This window comes from Zalophus californianus, chromosome 10, assembly GCF_009762305.2.
Source record: "Zalophus californianus isolate mZalCal1 chromosome 10, mZalCal1.pri.v2, whole genome shotgun sequence".
NCBI classification, from domain to species: domain Eukaryota; kingdom Metazoa; phylum Chordata; class Mammalia; order Carnivora; family Otariidae; genus Zalophus; species Zalophus californianus.
The window spans coordinates 44,299,893-44,319,981 of NC_045604.1; the positions used below are offsets into that span (position 1 = coordinate 44,299,893).

General features: G+C 38.2%; 1 protein-coding gene across 11 annotated transcripts in view; it reads left to right on the forward strand.

The window, feature by feature from the left end:
* The window catches only part of SMG7 (SMG7 nonsense mediated mRNA decay factor), an 84,929-nt gene that overhangs the window by 12,104 nt on the left and 52,736 nt on the right, over window positions 1-20,089 (forward strand). For 8 of the 11 annotated variants that reach the window (XM_027610310.2, XM_027610314.2, XM_027610318.2 and 5 more), the window contains exons 2-3: window positions 17,998-18,071; window positions 18,346-18,484. The exons of 1 other annotated variant lie outside the window; for it this stretch is intronic. In XM_027610310.2, coding sequence (XP_027466111.1) covers window positions 17,998-18,071; window positions 18,346-18,484 — 213 coding nt within the window. The remainder of the gene's footprint in view (window positions 1-17,997; window positions 18,072-18,345; window positions 18,485-20,089) is intronic. 2 more of the 11 variants (XM_027610312.2, XM_027610315.2) reach the window with 2 other exon arrangements.

Below are 20,089 nucleotides of genomic sequence, written 5' to 3' on the forward strand. Positions count from 1 at the left end.
TTTGTGTTTAGATTGTCCTGAGTTCAGATCCCATCTCTGCTGCACATGGCAATGTAACCTTGAATCTCTCTAGTTTTACTTTTCTACTCTGTATTTTCCTTTCTATAAAATGAAAATGATAGAATTCTTAGAATTACATGAGAAAATGTGTATATAAAACAGCATAGTAAAGAGCCTAATTTATGCATTGTATTCATTTTCTGCATTTCTGAGTGTATCAATATTTAACTTATGAACTTGCTAAGGTAGTTTTTGAATTGGGTAGGAGCAAATTGTGTCTTACTGGCTATAGAGTAGTTGAGTGATCTTTACTGTGAAGTGGACTACTTTATTCCTCAAGGGTACTATCTTAAATTTTATTAGTGCTTTGTACTTTTCAAAATACTTTTATATAATTGTCTTCTTAAGCCACTGTATACAATAACTTTGTATAGCTTGCTCAATTGACATATTAGAGAAGGAGAACAATAAATACTTAAAGTACCTAATTAGTGGCAGAGCTGGGATTGACTTTCGTCTGCTCCCTCTTTGTCCACTGCACATACTTGGGCAGTGCTCTTAAAAATGAAGTTTCTCTTTTGGTGTCTGCGTTTGCCATCGATGCTGTCAAATGGTATAATGTATGTAATTTAGATGGCTCACAATTAGTGGTTGCACATTCACATATTAAAAAGCATATTTCCTAAGCTACTTTAATTTTTAAAAATTTCAAATGGTAATGTAGATTTGATTCTTGCCACTTTTAGCATCCAGGAAAGTACTTGTTTGAAATGAACAAAACAAACCCCAGAAAATTTTAAGAATGATCCTGTGATCATGAAAGAGAGTGCAAATCATTGCTGGGACAACAGGCATAAATCTGGACTGTTCCAGGCACACAGGAATGTATGGTTATCCTACCATCCAGAGTTGTGTTGTCTTCCAGTTATTTTTTATATGTATGGTAACATATTCATGTACTCATATATTTGTGTGTATGCATATTGTTCAATAACTGGGATTGGACTATATCATTTGTTTTTGTGATCTGGCTTTTTTTCACTTAACATTTTATTAAAGACATGTTTGTAATTATATATCTACAGCATCATTGGAAACATAAGCATACTGCTCTGTTGTATGGGAATGCCATAGCTTTCTAAACTGATTTCCTAAAAGTGAAAATTTGTGTTATTTCCAGTACTTTATTATTATTTTAAAAAGTGCTATAATGAACATCGTCATATACACATACCCTTGTGTACGCTTATTTGAGTGACAGGGTGTGCACATTTAAAAATCATTTGTTAGGTGTAGTAGGCAGAATAGCACCCCGCCCCACCCTGACCCCCAGGATATGTCTACATCCTGATCCCTGGAGCCTGTGAATATGTTATGTTAACATGGCAAGGGGGAATTAAGGTTTCTAATCAGCTGAGTTTAAAATGAAGAGATTATCAGGGCTTATTTGGTGGGCCCAACGTAATCACAAGGATCCTCTAAGTATGGAAAAGGGAGATAGAAGGATTGACTGGAAAGAGCATTTTGCTGGAATAAGATCACAGGCCAAGGAATGCAGGCAGCCTTGAGACCTAGGTAAAGCCAAAACCCTCACGTCTCCAGAAAGCAACACCATTGTGCTGACACCTTGATTTTAGCCTACTGGGACCCATTTAGGCTTCTGACTTTCAGACCTGTAAGATAATATTTTGTGTCATTTTAAGCCACTAAATTTGTGGTAATTTGTTACAGCAACAAAAGGGAACTAATAATACATAGTAGATCCTACCAGAAAGTTCATACTGTTTATTCCCGCCCTAACAGTGTTTAAAACTACCTGTTTTCTTGTATCCTCACCAGTACCGAGGGAGTACCCCTGTGAGGGGTATACTGTTGACTTCATTTTATAGAAAAGCAGAGAAGCAGAATAGTTAAGCCCCGTGTCATGCATAAAGTAGCTGAACCAGGCAGGATTCAGGCTCCAGAATGCTTTTCACCATACATCATATGGACTCTTCCTTTATAGTTTTATATTCTTATTTGCTTAGGATTTTAGGATTTTTAGATTGTATTTTTGTATATATATTCGTTATTAGATAATATATTTCTGTAAAACATTTAATATGCATAAATATATATGTAGTATATATGATCTGAACAAACTTTTCTCATCAATCTCAAGCTTCCTAATGCATTTATTTTTTGTAGAATAATAAGGGAGAGGGCAGGGTAATCTTGCCAGGAAACTTATTAAGGGAAAGAGAAGGGGGAGATTATTTTTCTTTTATATTTGTAATGAATTAACTTAGACTGCTTTGAACTCTCTTACTGACTAGTTGGCCTGCTGTTCTCTCTTAGCTGTTCTTCTTGCAGTTTCTGCCTTCAGTATTGCTACTTAAATACAGTATATTTCCCAGAACCTTTGGGAATATCGAGAACTAACTACTACGGGGAAAAACAGTTCTGACCCACCTGGGCTAATAGGACAAGTGGAGGATGACTTGCCAGTTTTATAATTTAAGTACAGAAGATTAAGATTGCCTTTTCCTTACTGCCTTGGTTGACTTATTACACCGAGGTGTTCAGGTATCAGCTTCTGACATTAAGGAATAGAATTTTACATGTATGAAATTCAAATCTTAGGTAATAAGTTGCTTCAGAAGGAAAATTCAGTGTGACTCTTTAAAAGTAACAAATTTTTAAAGCTTTCATACATGGCCTGACATCTTTTAATTTTCCATTTTCCTGCTTAAACACAGCTGATCCTGAGAAAGTAAGACTCAGGTTAACTCTAGAAAAAGGACAACCTTCCTCTACTTATCTCACAGTCTTAGCTTCTTTTCATGTGACTTCACATGAAAAAGTTGTCCTTGAAAAGTTCCTTCTTCCAGAAAAGTCTTTCTTTGAATCATCTTAGAATTTTGTCAGATAAATGACCAGATGTTCCTCTTTATTCTCAGTACTCTTTCATTGGTTACATTATTTTGTGTTTGTTCACCATTTTATTCCCATGTTAGCATTTGAGGGGAGGTCTTTCTCAATTATCTTAGTACAACTTGATTTTATTTATTTTTTAGATTTTATTTATTTCAGAGAGAGAGAGTAAGGGAGAGAGCGTGCGAGTGAGCATGAGCGGGGGGCGGGGCGAGAAGAGGGAGAGGCGGACTCCCTGCTAAGCAGGGAGCCAGACATGGGCCTCCATTCCAGGACCCTGGGATCAGGGCCTGAGCGGAAGGCAGACGCTTAACCGACTGAACCACCCAGGTGCCCCTATCTTGGTACAACTTTAGAGCAATACTGACAGTCGGTAAATGTTGACCAGTAATGTATGAGATCATATTTATTGCAGACATTTTTTTTTTAAGATTTTATTTATTTGACAGAGAGAGACACAGCGAGAGAGGGAACACAAGCAGGGGGAGTGGGAGAGGGAGAAGTAGGCTTCCCGCTGACTAGGGAGCCCGATGCGGGGCTCGATCCTAGGACCCTGGGATCATGACCTGAGCCGAAGGCAGACGCTCAACAACTGAGCCACCCAGGTACCCCTATTGCAGATATTTTGAAATATATTAATTTCTCAGAATGGTTGACATATCTCAGTCTTCAAGAGATGGTAAAGTCTGAATAATTAGTATTATTCTCCATTGTGATGTAAACAAAACTAGGCACACTTGATTTAGGCAATGAAAAGAAGGAAAAACTGTGTCATTGTCTTTTTAAGAAATGCTAATGGGGGCACCTGGGTGGCTTAGTCGATTAAGTGTCCAACTCTTGCATTCGGCTCAGGTCATGTTCTCAGGGTGGTGAGATCAAGCCCTTGTGTCTCGGGCTCCGTGCTCAGTGTGGAGTCTGCTTGAGATTTTCTGCTTTTCTCTCTCTCTCTCACTCTTTCTCTCCCTCTTCTTCTCCCTCTGCCCCTCCCCCCCACTTGTGTGTGTTCTCTCTCTCTCTCTCTCAAATAAATAAATTAAGAAAAAAAAAGAAATGCTAGTAGATTATATAGGCTTAAGGGTGGGAGAATTAGGGGAGTATATCAGTTATGTGAGCAAGAGAAACAACTGGCTTATTTATGTATGAAAGGGCTAGAGACTTAGGTTCAACAGCTCCTGTTACAAATTACCATAAAATTGGTGACTTAAAACAACACAAATTATTATCTTACTGTTCTAGAGATCAGAAGTTTGAAATGGGCCCCACTAAGCTAAAATTTAGGTGTCCTTCCTTCTGAAGGTTATAGGGGAGAATCCCTTTCCTTGCTTTTTCTAGCTTTTGAGGCTGCTCACATTCCTTGGTTTATGGCCATCTTCCAGCTTCAAAAAACTAGTAATCCTGTCATTGTGCCCTTCGCTTCCTTCATCACATCTCTTCTGACCCTCCTGCCTCTTCCTTCTTCTACTTGTAAGAATCCTTGTGGTTATACTGGCACACCCAGGTAATCCAGAATAATCTCTTCTCAGAATCCTTAATCACATCCACGGGCGCCTGGATGGCTTGGTCGTTAAGCGGCTGCTTTCAGCTCAGGTCATGATCCCACGGTTCTGAGATCGAGCCCCACATCGGGCTCCCTGCTCGGCGGGAAGCCTGCTTCTCCCTCTCCTCTCCCCCTGCTTGTGTCCCTCTCTCGCTGTGTGTCTCTGTCAAATAAATAAATAAAATCTTAAAAAAAAAAATCCTTAATCACATCTGAGTTAATGTAAATCCCTTTTACAGTGTTAGGTAACATATTCACAGGTTGTGGGGATTAGGATATGAGATTTTGGGGAGGCTTTTATTCTGACTGGCACGACAGCTATATAGCCTGGAGTATACAACCTTAAAATTCAGCCTGTGAAGACACTCCTTTGTAGGACCTGATCTCTCCGTAATTTATATCCCTGACCCACACTTTACATGCAAGGACCACTGATATTGGAAATCGTATTTAGTTGCTCTCGCTGTCCAGGGTGGATTTGCTGCAGTACCTCTTCTCTCACTAGCTGTCATTTACATGTGGTGTTGGTGTACTCATTGATAAGTCTGATTCATCTATATGCACTCTAGCTGCAAGGGAGGCTGGTAAATCTGTAGTGGAAATTGCTTCTGCCTTACAAGTTGGGGGATTTCTTAAAAATAGGAGGGGAAATTAAGATGCTGGGCTTCAAAGAAGAATGCCAGCCAGAGAGAGCATGTAAGTACAGTGGAGAGTCATTGGTAATGGGATTCTATTCATTTGATAAATTGTGTATCAGAGATGCACAGATGAATAAGAGATATGTCTGTTTCAGTTCTGAGGGCAGCCAGAGGAGGAATGGAAAGCTATGTGCATGTGCCAGTACTCTAACATAAATCAGTGCTATTTCTGTCATACCTTACCTGATAGGAAGCCAACTCTGTTTTGTGAAAGCTTTTCATTTTCATTTCCATTTCATTCTCTCATCTGCTTATCAAAAATTGCTGTCAGCTGTACCTTTCTTTTGAATGGTGACGTGGAAGGTAGGCAGGTTTTGAGGCTTTCCTCTTTCATTCTAGTAGGTTATCAGTAACAGTGGTATTGATACATACCTGTGCTGTCCAGAATGGTAGCCATTAGGCATATGTAGCTGTTTAAATTTAATTTCATTTAAATGAAATTAAATTTAAAATGTCAGTCCTACTAACCACATGTCAAATGCGCCTGTGGCTAGTGGCTACTGAATTAGTCAGTCCAGGTCTGTCCCAGTGGTGTGGCATGTTTTTTGTATGAGGGTCAATCAAGAAAAATGAATTTTGCTGGGGGGGCGGGGCAGCAAAGCAAGGTTTATTGAGCAATTTCAAAGTGAGAGTACAAAGCTCCCAAGAAGGGAGGGGACCTGAAGGGGTTGCCCAGAATGAAATAAGCTCTTTTTTTAATACCCCTGGTAAGTTTTTCTTTTTCATATAAAGCTTTAGAATTCACAGCATCCATTCACATGTATTATATGTTTTACCGATAACTCACACTGCAAAATAAGCATAATTAACTCTAACTTTTCATATAGGAAATTGAAGCTCAGAGAGACCAGAGGGTCAAACAGCAAAGTTTGAAGGGGTTATATTCTTTTTTTATGTGTGTGTAATATTTAATTCTATTCAATGCAACATAAAGAGCCTAGGGGTACTAAGTACTATGTCATATTAGGATACTAAAAAGGCTAGATGGTCTGCCCTGGACTGGGCCTTGTCTGATTCTTGTTGCATTTTTCAGCTTGTGCTGCATAAGGGAGGGCAAATGGAACAATGGGGGGAAGGGGCCTCACACTCCTATGCATGGATCTAACTTTTCTCAGGGAGTCTTCCCCAGACTGATACCCAGTCAGTTTCACACTGTAACCCCACTAGATTATGTATGGATTTGCTTTTTGTCTCCTCCCACAACCCCTAATGCAAAATGTAAATTCCTTCATAGCAGGAACCTTGTGTACTTTCTTCACTGCTATATCCCAGCTGCTAGAATAGTGTCTAAAATATAGCAGGCCTGAAATATTAAGACATTATTGGTATAAAATGTTTTACAGCTACTTCTATTATTAAGCAAAGTGGTTGCTCTGGAGGGTTTTTCCCCTGCTAAAATCTTAATAGTTTTAGGAGTTAAAAGTCTTTTGTGATATTTCTCTTTCATATTGCTAAAATAATTGATCCTCTCATGAGTGGTTTATACCTGCATGGCCCTGTATAGTAACTACTAGCCACCTGTGGTTATTGAGCACTTGACATGTGACTGGTGTGACTGAGGAACTGTATTATATTTAAGGATTTTTTTTTTTAGAGAGGGAGGTGGGGTGGGGAGGGTCAGAGGTTGGGGTGGGGGGAGAGAGAGACTCTTAAGCAGACTCTACTCCCAGCAGGAGCCTAACACAGTGGCTCAGTCTCACGACCCTGAGATCATGACCTGAGCCAAAATCAAGAGTCATACACTTAACCAGTTGAGCCACCCAGGCACCTCTATAATTAAGGTGTTTTTTTTTAATTAAGTTGTAAGAATTTATGCTTGATTGAGTTGTCAGACAATTTGTAAATTTGTTATGAAGGTATGGCCTTCAACAGTAAATTTTATGAAATCTAAATTCAGATCAAATATTTCTGATGAAAAATTAGCTACTTAATTGACAGGTGCTATAATTGTGAAACATACACATTTGGACAACTTAGCATGAAAAAGAATTTGAAATCTTCAATAATATTTATATTGACTACATGTTGAAATGCTAATGTTTTAGATATGTTAGATTAAAAATACATTATTTTCTCTTTTGTAAGTCAAAAGAAATAGGTTACATATGGTAAATATGTGACTCATATTAGATTTCTTCTATTGGCCAGTAGTAGTATAGACCATAAGGAGTTTCCATCAAAGGATTTTTACTGTTAAAAATTTTTTTGTGTACATATTTGTAGTCTTGAGGTTTTTATTTTATACTTTTAAAATATATAAATAATATCTTAGTTAACTACATTCATTCAACATATTTATTCAGGGAAGACTAGAAAATAAAGTACTCTTCCAGGCAGTTTTGGGGTTATAGTATGAATTACACTTCCAGAGATTAATTGAAGAAATAACATGTTAGGATGTAATATGTGCCATAATAGATATGAAGTGAAGGGTTGACGTCACAAAAATGTCTTAGAGGGTTTTATGAAGGGCATATCATCTCCCTAAACTAGGGAGAATTTTGTGGTGAACTGGAGAAGGATATTCCAGGCAGAGAAAATATAATTTTTTATATTAAAAAAAAAAGACACAAGAAGAGTCAGAAGCATCTGAGCATAGTTCATGAAGGGGAGGTTTAAGGAGGTAAGGTTGGAAGCTAAATTGGGGGATACTGACAAACAGGCTGCTTAGTTTGAATTTTATGGATAAAGGGAAATTAATGTTTTTGTAAATGGCAAGTTTCCATTCTTTTTTATGGCTGAGTAATATTCCATTGTGTGTATTATATATATACACACACACACACACACACACACACATACACCACTTCTTTCTCCATTCATCTATCAGTGGACACTTGGACTGTTTCTGTAATTTGGCTGTTTTAAATCATGCTGCAGTAAACATAGAGGTGCATATATCTTTTTGATTAGTGTTTTAATATTCTTTGGGTAAATACCTAGTGGTGGAATTATTGGATCATGTGGTAATTCTATTTTTGAGGAACCTCCATACTGTTTTCCACAGTAGCTGCACCAGTTTGCATCCCCACCAACAGTTGCCTGAGAGTTCCTCTTCTCCACATCTTCATCAACACTTCTTGTTTCTTGTGTTTTTGATTTTAGCCATTCTGACAGGTGTGAGGTGATATTTCATTGTGGTTTTGATTTGCATTTCCCTGATGATTAGGTGTTTGATTCTTAATGACTTTGCAACCCTATATAAGTGGAAGCAGAGAGAAGTCTGGAAATTGATATGTTTAGGATTACTTGGTATCCTGTATTTGGGAACTTCATGCAAGTAAAGTCATGGAAACCATTTGAGAAAACTGCCAAAATCCATGTGAAAGGCCATGAAAGTCTGAATCAGGATACTGAGAAGCATCTTTGAGAGATAATACATGAATTTAATTAATGGGATTTTGCTTACTGATTACATATGAAGGGAGAGAGGGAGGGTAATATTGAAGTTGGCCGTGGGGAAAAGGTAGCACTTTTCATGGAAATAGGTAATAAAGGTATGGGGGTTGAAGGGAATATTTAATAAATGTTCGTGCAGAGATGCCAAATAGGCAGTTGGAATGGGGACATAGTGTGAGCTGGGTTGGAAATGATTGATTTGGTAGTTGTCTTCAATAATGGTGACACTTAAATCCACAAGCTCGGAAGTAATGATAGAGGTGTATGGGTATCAGGTGAGATCCTGAGGGGACAGATAACAGATGATAATAAAGTCAAGTTCCATTCTTCCCCCCCCCATCCTCCCATCTACCTCCCCACTGTTGACCATCAGTTTGTTCTCTATAGATAATAGTCTGGTTTTTTATTTCTCTCTTTTTTTCTTTGTTCATTTATTTTGTTTCTTAAATTCCACATAAGAGTGAAATCACATGGTATTTGTCTTTCTCTGACTTACTTCATTTCGCATTATACTCTCTAGATCCATCCATGTTGTTGTAAATGGCAAGGTTCTTTTCATGTGCTTATGGGCCATTTGTGTATCTTCTTTTATAGTGTTTAAATCATTAGCCCATTTTCATTTTTTATTTTTTTAAAGATTTTATTTATTTATTTGACAGAGAGAGAGCATAAGTAGGCAGAGAGGCAGGCACAGGGAGAAGGAGAAGCAGGCTCCCCGCCAAGCAGAGAGCCCGACATGGGGCTTAGTCCCAGCACTCTGGGTCATGACCTGAGCCGAAGGCAGACACTTAACCAACTGAGCCACCCAGGCGCCCCTAGCCCATTTTTAAAATTGTATTGCTTTATTATTGAGTTCTCTTTATATTTTTTCTGTGTAATTCCTTTGTGTTTGTATACACACACATATATCCCAGTGTGGCTTGCTTTTTCACTTAATTATTTTGAGGAGCAGGAGTTTTAAATTTAAATGAATCGAATTTATCATCAGTTTACTTTTTCTTTTATTGAAACTTGCCTTTATGGAATTCTTTATTTGCCCTGGGGCAGTGAAGATTTTCTCCTAGAAATTTTATAGATTTAGGTCTGTGATCCATTTTGAATTAATTTTTGTGTGTGCTGTGTTGTATCATTTAAGGTTAATTTGTTCGTTTTTAAATTTTTATCTCCAGTTATTCCAGCACCACCATTGAAAACATTTTTTCCCTATTGCGTTGCCTGGACACTTTGGTTGAACATCACTTGACTGCACACAGACACGTCCATGTGCATGTGCTCATACACATGAGTAATGAGTCCGTTGCTGTGCTCTGTTCTGTTCCATTGATCTGTGTATCTATTCCATACCAATACTATACTGTTCTGATTATCACCGCACTAAAGTAAATTTTGAAATCTGGTAGTGTAAGTCCTCCCAAATTTACTCTTTTTCAACATTGTTTTGGTTATTCTAGGTTCTTCCATTTCCAGATAAATTTTAAAGCCAACCTGTCAGTTTCTACCAAAAACAGCCTGCTAGGGTTTTGATTGGAATTGTGTTCTAACTATAGATCCGTTTGGGGAGAATTATATTGATCTTTTTAAAGTTAGCTTTTATTTGTTTTCTGACGAGATTGGGCGCGTTCAGGGTGGTATGGCCATAGACTGAAAATTGAAGTCTGTCATGAATCTTGGAATAATGAATAGAAGGTTAGGATCTGGAATTCTGATATACCTGGATTTGAATCCCAGTCCTAGCACATACTATCTTTGTGATCTTGGGCAAGTTTCCTACAATCTCTGAGCCTTATTTATAAATTGGAAAAATAGGGGCGCCTGGGTGGCTCAGTCACTTAAGCATCTGACTCTTGATTTGGGCTCAGGTCGTGATCCCAGGGTCATGAGATCCATCCCTGCCTTGGGCTCTGTGCTGGGCGTGGAGCCTGCTTAAGATTCTCTCTCCCTCTGCCCATCCCCTCCCATTCCCTGCCCCTCCACGCCATGCTCACACTCTTAAGAGAAAAAAAAAGGGGGGGGAGGAAAAATAGTAGTTATATAGTAGTTATCACAGATTGCTATGAAAATTAAATTGAGAATGGTTTATGTGAGTCACTTGTTATTTTGTGGGTCCCCAATAATTAATAGCTTATTTTTCCTTCTCCGTATATTCACTTTAAATTTTATTCTTTCACTCAAGGACTTTTTTTCCTTTTAAAGGTGCAGTATTTAAACAAGCCCCTTATGGCATTCATGAGACTGTTTTCATCCTTTTGCTTTTCTTCCTTGAGTTTTTCCCATGTTTATCCCATTCCATCCCATTAAAAACATTTTATGTATCCCATCTTAAAAACTCTTTTGACCCTCATAGCTCCCTCCAGCTACTGCCTCTCTTTCCTTGATAAAGATGCCTAAATTCGGTTTTAGTTTCAGTTCCTTTCCTATTTTCTGTTGAAGTCAAACCATAGGCTTATGCCTCCACTTCTCCACCAAAATTGTTCTTAACAAGATCCTCAGTGGCTTCCACATTACTAAGTCGAATAGTCAGTTCTCGGGCCTCATTTTACCTGATGCATCAGCAGCACTTATTGATTCTGTCCCCTTCTTGAAGCTCTTTCTTCATTTGGCTTCTAGGACACCACATTCAACAAATTTTCCTTCTGGGGCACCTGGCTGACTCAGTCTGTAGAGCATGCGAGTCTTGATCTCAGTATTGTAAGTTTGAGTCTCACACTGGGTATAAAGATTACTTAAAATCTTAAACAAACATACACATTTTCCTCCTAACTCTCTGGCTGTTAGTTCTCAGTCTATTTACTTTTCTGTTCCCTTCTCAGCTTTGGCCTCTCAGGCATACCTCAAGAGATACTGTGGGTTCAGTTCCAGACCACCACAATAAAGTGAATATTGCAATAAAGCAAGTCAAATGAATTTTTTGGTTTCCCAGTGCATATAAAAGTTATACATACACTATGCTATAGTTTATTAAGTGTGCAATAGCATTATGTCTAAAAAACCAATGTGTACACCTTAATTAAAAAACACTTTGTTGCTGAAAAATACTAACCATCATCTGAGCTTTCAGTGAGTCGTAATTGTTTTGCTAGTAGAGTATCCTCCCTTGATGTTGATGGCTGCTGACTGATCAGGGTTGTGGTTGCTGAAGGTTGGGGTTGGCAATTTTTAAAAAATGAGGCAATGAAGTTTACCACATCAACTGACTCTTCCTTTCCAAATGATTTCTCTGTGGCATGTGATGCTGTTTGATGGCATTTTATCTACAGTAGAACTTCTTCCAAAATTGGGAGTCCATCCTCTCAAACTCTGCCGTTGCTTTATCAGCTAAGTGTATGTAATATTCTAAATCATTTGTTGTCATTTCAGCAGTCTTCACCAGGAGTAGGGCCCATCTCGTGAAACTACTTTCTTTGCTCATCTATCTGTAAGAACCAACTCCACATCCATTCAAGCTTTATCAGTGCGTTATAGCGATTCACTCACATCTTCAGGCTCTACTTCTAATTCTTATTCTATTTCCACCACATCTGCAGTCACTTCCTCCACTGAAGTCTTGAGCTCCTCAAAGTCATCCATGAGGGTTGGAATCAGCTTCTTCCAAATTGCTGTTAATGTTGATATTTTGACCTCTTCAGATGAATCTCAACTGCCTTAATCGCATCTAGGTTTGGGAGTCCTTTCCAGAAGGTTTTCAGTTGACTTTGCCCAGATAGTAATTCCCATCAGAGGAATCACCATCAGTGGCAGCTATAGCCTTATTATGAAACACATTTTTTATTTCTTTTAAGATTTTATTTATTTCTTAGTGTGAGAGAGCACAAGCAGGGGGAGCGGCAGAGGGAGAGGGAGAAGCAGGCTCCCCGAGGAGCAGGGAGCCCGATGTGGGGCTTGATCCCAGGACTCTGGGATCGTGACCTGACTAAAGGCAGACACTTAACTGACTGAGCCACCCAGGTGCCCCTGAAATGTAATTTTTAAATACAAAGTCTTGAAAATTGAAATTACTCTTTGATCCATGGGCTACAGAAAAGATGTTGTGTCAACAGGCATGAAAACAACATTAATCTTGTCCATTTCCATCGGAGTTCTTGGGTGACCAGGTGTATTATCAACAAGCAGTAATATTTTGAGAGGAATCTTTCTTTCTGAGCCGTAGGTCTCAACAGTGGGTTTAAAATATCAGTAAACCATGTTGTAAACAGATGTGCTGTATCCAGGCTTTGGTGTTCCATTCATAGAGCACACAGGCAGAGTAGATTTAGCATAGTTCTTAAGGGCCCTAGGGTTTTTGGAATGGGAAATGAGCATTGGCTTCAACTTAGTTACAAGTTGGATTGTCCCTTAGTAAGAGAGTCAGCCTGTACTTTGAAGATTTGAAGCCAGGCATTAACTTCTCCTCTAGCTATGAAAGTCCTAGATGGCATTTTCTTCCAATATAAGGCTGTTTTGTCTACATGGAAAGTCTGTTGTTTAGCCACCTTCACGAATTATCTTAGCTAGATCATCTGGATAAGTTAGTGCAGCTTCTATATCAGCATCTGCTGCTTCACCTTGTACTTCTATTTTATGGAGTTGGCTTCTTTTCTTAAACCTCATGAACCAACCTCTGCTAGCTTTCAGATTTTCTTCCTCAGCTTCCTCACCTCTCTCAGCCTGCATAGAATTGAAGAGATTTAAGACCTTGCTCTGGATTAGGTTTTGGGTTGGGGAAGTTTGTGGCTGGCCTGATATATTTAGACCGCTCAGACTTTCTCCACATCAGCAGTAAGACTCTTTTGCTTTATCATTTGTGTGTTCACTGGAGCAGCACTTTTCATTTCCTTCAAAGAACTTTTTTCTTTGAGTGTACAGGTTGGCTGTTTTGTGCAAGAGGCCTTGCTTTTTGGCCTATCTAGGCTTTCATTCTGCCTTCCTCACTAAGCTTAATCATTTCTAGCTTTTGATTTAAAGTAAGAGACATGCTACTCTTTTCACTTGAACACTTAGAGGCTGTTGAAGAGTTATTAACTGGCCTAATTTCAATACTGCGTCTCAGGGAATAGGGTGACCCAAGGAGAGGGAGAGAGATGGGGGAGTGGCCAGTTGGTGGAGCAGTCAGAACACACACAACATTTGTTGATTAAGTTTGCTGTCTTATATGGGAATGCTTTGTGGTGCCACCAGAACAATTGCAATAACATCCAAGATCACTGATCACAGAACATCATAACAAGTATAATAATAATATTATGAAAAAGTTTGAAATACTGTGAGAATTAACCAAAATGTGACACAGAGACATGAAGTGAGCAAATGCTGTTGGAGAAATGGTGCAAATAGACTGGCTGGACACAGGGTTGCCACAGACCTTCTGTTTTAAAAAACGCAATTATCTGTGAAGCACAGTAAAGCAAAGCACAATAAAAACAAGGTATGCCTGTATGCTGATGACTCCCAAATGAATATCTGTAGTCCAAACCTTTCCTTGAAACCCCAGATTCTAACTACCTATCCGGTCATTCCCTTGGATATATAATAATCATCTCAAAATTACCATCGTTATCAAAAACAATAGCAAGAGCTTATATACTACTATGTGCCAAGCACTGTTGTCCCAAAATGGACTCTTCTCCATATACCTACTTGTATCATCTTCCTTTCATTAGTAAATGGCAAATCCGCTGTTCTAGCTGGCCAGGAATCATTTTTTATTTTCCCTCTCTCTCTCTCTCTCTTTTTTTTTTCCTTCACGCAACAAATGTTGTTGGTTAGAGTCTGATGACAGCCATCTTTGTGCTGCCTACTGGACCAAGCCAGTTAATTCTCAATATAGCAGCTAGGTTGAACCTGTTAAAATCTAGATTAGATCATGTCATCTCTTTGCTCAAAATCTCCAAAGTTTTCTCATGTTTCAGACCATCTAGGTCAAGTTGGATAACTCAGCCAGTGGGTCAACCTGACCAGAATGGTCCAAGACAACCTCACTCAAATGTCTGGACCCTCAACTGAGATGACTGTGATAGGTGGGAAAACTGGTGGTCTGTTGCCCTTGGCTTCATAACATGGTGATGGTGTTAGCAAAAGGGCAGGCTCAAATGCACAAGTGCTTATCAAGCCTGTTTCTGTCACATTTGGTGAAGTCCAGTTGGCCAGAATAAGTCACATGGCCAGCCTAGGGGTCAATATCTGAAGGGAATTAATAAGGGTGCAGATGCCAGGTGGTGTGTGATTCATTGGGGGCCATTAATATAAGAGTCTTCCATATGCCCTCCGTGATCTCTATCCAAGTTAAATTGATTTTAATATACCACCCCTTTCTTCAGTCAGATAGGAAAATAATAAAGAAGGAACATGACTAGGTAAAACTGACCTCTGGAAGTTGTGGGCTAAATAACGTTTTTTTGGTAGAAAAACCAGATTTGACCTTTGTATATCTTTTATTTTTTAATTTCAGAGACCACCTAGAAGTAGAGAGTACTATATGTACTATAATAATTTATAGATTCTTTTTTTTTTAATTTTATTTATTTGTCAGACAGAGGGAGAGAGCACAAGCAGGGGGAAGTGGCAGGCAGAGGGAGAAGCAGGATTGATGTGGGACTGGATCCCAGGACCCCGGGATCATGACCCAAGCCAAAGGCAGACTGTCAACGACTGAGCCACCCAGGTGCCCGTTTACTCTTTTTTTAAAATCTAATTTTTGTTCCATGTCACCTATCAAAGCATATAGTCACATACTTGTTTTCTTCAAATCTCCTCTGTACTTTGTCTTGTCTTGTTGCCCTTATGTCATTTTTTTCTCTTATTGCCATTTCCAATTAATCTGGTCTGTTATTACATCAATATTTATTTTAATTCTAGTGTCTTCTCATTTTGGCTTTCATTTTTCGGCCTTTGGAATTCTGTTAACCTTATCTTACCATTATAAGTACGTGCAGGCATTTACTTTATTATATCTTCAAAGGTAGTCTTACCTGATCATTTATATATTCAGATGCTAATTTTATTAAAAATTGTTTTTCTTTTGGGCACCTGGGTGTCATAGTCCATTGAGTGTCCTCTCAGTTTCAGCTCAGATTGTGATCTCAGTGTTGTGAGATGAAGTCCTGCGTCGGGCTCTACGCTCAGTGCTGAGTCGGCTTGAGGTTCTGTCTCCCTCTTCATCTCCCCCTCCCACTCCCCCTCCCACTCATGCTCTTTCTCTCAAATAAATAAATCTTTTTTAAAAATTGCTTTCCTTTATTTTTCCCTTTTTTTAACCTAAAAGGCATTTAGTTTTCATTTTTACTGTGTTAAATAAATAGTATAATATTATCTTGTATTTTATTTCCAGAAGGTACAGAGTTGTTACATAGAATGCATTTTTTTTCTCCAAAGGCACTGGGTTCAGTAGAGTCGAAAACCATTGTTTTGGCATACCTCATCTAATGTAAAAATTGAGGTGAAGGGGAAATAGCCTTCCAATTGTTGGTTTAATCTAAATTTATTTATTTTTAATTGAAATTCAGTTAGCCTTAATCTAAATTTCTTGTTTAACTCACTTGGGTTATTGTATTTATCCATATTCTGTTGAGATTTCAAATTTTATATTTCTTTTTCTTTTTTAAGATTTTATTTATTTATTTGAGAGAGAGCACACATAGGCACGAACAAGGGGAGGGGCAGAGGGACAAGCAAACTCCCTGCTGAGCACAGAGCCTGACTCTGGGCTTGATCCCAGGACACTGAGATCATGACCTGAGCAGAAATCAAAAGTCAGATGCTTAACCAACTGAGCCACCCAGGCGCCCCTCAGATTTTGTATTTCTGTAGAAACCTGTAGTGTATTGTAAGTACTATATAGATCCCAGTGTGCAGAAAACAATCTGAATTTCAGATAGCCAAGTAAATGATCATGGAGTTCTCTAAACTGTTTATGAAATGGTAGATTTTCTGAACTTAGAAGGAAGTATGTTATTCCTGGTTATCAGATTAAAAAAACCTTTAAAATTATTTTCCTGGAAGACTTTGGAGGCTATTCTCAGTTTTGAGAAACTTTGAATTTTTAGTGTCTTGGCCTTTTGAGAGACTGTGTAGTCCAGATTAACAGAAATTTACTTGATACACTTTAGTCTGGCAGGCATAACTAGTTAGACACCGGATATACAAATTTGCACAGGACAGTCTCTAGTGGAGGAAATAACTTCATCATAGTGCTGAGTGCTGAGATAGACGACGGCATTAAGATGCACTGGGAGTGCTTGGCCAAGCCAAAGCCCTCATATAGAGGTTCCTGAGTTTTAAATGAGAGAAGGGGTTAACCAGACAAGGAGGGAAGAAGGAGGGCCTTCCAGGTTGAGTGAAAGAGCATGAATAAAGATAGGAACAAAATAGCTAAGAACTAAAAGTAATTTAGTTTTATTAGGTCATAAGTATAAAGTGGGGAGCTGTGGGACTTCACATGCAATGCTAAGGAGCTTGGGTTTTATCATGTGGTATTTTCTCAGTCTTCCGCTAAAGTACAACTAAGGTCACTGGAGATTGAATACATGCTTTCAAAGTAAGGGAACAAAGTCCACATGGACCTCCTGCATGTTTGAAATTTCTCTTAAGACTGGTGTTTTATTGTTAAATATTATAACTTTGTCTTTTATTCTAGAATTGATTAGTGTGAGTTCTTAGCCTCAATTTCTTAATTTATAGAATGAGAATAATAGCACTTACATCTTAGGATTGTTGGGAGGACTAATAACTATAATGATAACAATGACAAAATAGCTAATATTTTTTGAGGGCTTACTGAGGAACAGTCCTAAGTGCTTTATTTCTATTACCTCATTTAATCCTCAAAACATCTCAATGAGGTAGGTACATTTATTTATTTCCTTCTTACTTCTAACAAAACCGGGGCTTAGAGAAGTGATTTTTGTAAGGTTACACAGCTAGTTGTTGGCAGAACTTGGTTTGAATGCACAGTCTGAATACAAGACGCTTAACTATTACATTATACTCCCATTCTTTGAGATCACGCATATAGAACATTTAGCACATACTGTGCCACATTGTAATTGTAATTGTAAGCAATTAGCAGCAGCCAATAATATTAACTTAACTTTGTTCAAATCTCTGAGTTAAATTGATGTCCCTAAGAAATTTTGCTTTTTTTCTGTGGCTTGACTTACTCCCAGCATGCCATTAAATGCAGACAGTGTGACACACACACCCATGCTTTTAACCACTACCCTTTATTGCCTCCTCCTTCCTTGTGGATCTCTGTCCACATTAAATTTTAAATCTATGGCAGGGGCCATATTTGTTTTGGTCATCATTGTATACCCAGTCCTTCACACAGTATCTCACACATAGACATTACTAAATCATTCAGTGAGTGAATAAAGATCTAAAACCTGACATTTTTAGCTGATCTTAGAATTTAAACATCATTCATACCACCTTTAATTGTGGTTTAACTGCTTTACATGTTTTTCTGTTGATTAACAGTCTAGTTTGGACCAACCATCTGCTCCTGTGTTCTACAGGGCACTCTCACCTTGGAACTGCAAGAACCCTGCTGGGTAACTGGTATTTGTTTGCCTTATAGAGATCAGTCAGCTTTCAGAGAGAGAGGGTAATTAGATAATATTTTGATCTAAAACTAGAATGTTAGAAATATACAAAACAGCATTTTAAAATGTGTATTCTAAGAAACAGTACAGAAAGAAAAAAAGTATTTTTCATTTGTCTTTGACATTAAATCATTTCAAATAAAGAGAAAATAATTTAATTTTTTTCAAAGGAGTTCTCTGTTACTGTGGGTTAACTCATATTTTCCTCCTCTCCTCTGTCTAGAATGTCTTAAACCATTCTACCTTATGAGAAATTGGATGTTCTTGCAGATAGTCATTGTGGGAGAAAACGTTTCATTTAAGTCCCAGATGAGGACCGGAAACTTGAAATCAGAGGAGCATCTGAAATCAAGTAATATTAGGTAGGATAAAAATTACAAGGGATTTCTACATGTTTGTATTCCTTTTAGAGATGTATGTTAAAGTATGCATATTCTATGAGCACTAATGGAAGAGTTAGAGACTTTGTGAAGCGTTTGCTATTGGCCAGGATGGGAGATGGGAATGCTAAGATGTTTTTTTACTTATGTGGCTTCATGAGAACTTTGGCATATGTTTATTTTGTCATGAGCATTTATATCTTGTAGTTGAAGGAAATTTTTAAAATATTTACTGACAAATCTAAGACATTTTTATGTTTATATAATATCAGGTCTCTGAATATTCATAATAAGCATAGGGACATGTGATCCATCTTATAGATTGTCCTTTAATATGAAAATTCCTGTGTTTTGGGTTACATATATAACAATTCATTTTCGTGCAGGGAGCATCAGCTTTTACTTAGTTCTCTCTGTCTGCATGGATACAGTCCAGCCTCCCAGATGCCTATAGAAATAGGTATATGATTGCATGCCAGAGAAACCCTCTCTAGGGCGCCTGGGTGGCTCAGTTGGTTAAGCGACTGCCTTCGGCTCAGGTCATGATCCTGGAGTCCCGGGATCGAGTCCCACATCGGGCTCCCTGCTCAGCAGGGAGTCTGCTTCTCCCTCTGACCCTCTTCCCTCTCGTGCTCTCTATCTCTCATTCTCTCTCTCTCTCTCAAATAAATAAATAAAATCTTTAAAAAAAAAAAAAGAAACCCTCTCTAACCACATGGTGAGTTAGAAACTGTTGTCACAGCAGTTTGTAATAACAGTTATAATGACAGAATGGGTGAGGGCGTCTGATCTCAGAGATGTGGCTTTTTTTTTTTAATTTTTTATTGTTATGTTAATCACCATATATTACATCATTAGTTTTTGGTGCAGTGTTCCATGATTCATTGTTTGTTCATCAGAGATGTGGCTTTTAAATGAGAAGTGATAGTTGCCCCTAGAAGTTGATACCATGACAGTGACACCTATAGCCAGGCCATTCCAGAAGATTTGTTTTACTGTACAGTGCTTAAGATCTCTGGAACCAGACTATAGGTGGAACCTAAGCTCTGCCACCTCCTAGTTGTGTGATTTTGGGCAAGTTATTTAGCAACTCTGTGCCCCTATTTCCTTGCAGCAAAATGGGGATACACTTACTACTTACCTGATAGATTTGTTGTGTGAATTAAAGATTTAATAAAATATGAAAGCATGTAAACAGGACCTAGCAAATACTAACTGATCAAACTATTTTCATTAGGCTCTTAGTTATTTCTTAACAGAGGAGTTTAGAGTCTATAATTAATTATCATAACGTGTCTGTATTTTTTAATTTGCCTGATCTGTTATCAGGTCCAATATTTAAAATGTGTTTAAGTTATGTAATCAAAACTACTGTTTGGAGAAAAGCAAAAAAGAAACTGTTTTGCAACTTTGACGTATCTACCTCTGGTTTCATTTTCTGTACATACTAAGAACTTGGTCATCATGACGTGTAAACAGTTTCTCTTTCTATTGTCCTTTAGCATTATATGGTAGTAGATGACAGGATTTTTGACCCCCATCTTGGAATGTTGTCTTCTTCAACCTCGTGTTCTGCTTCAGAAAGGA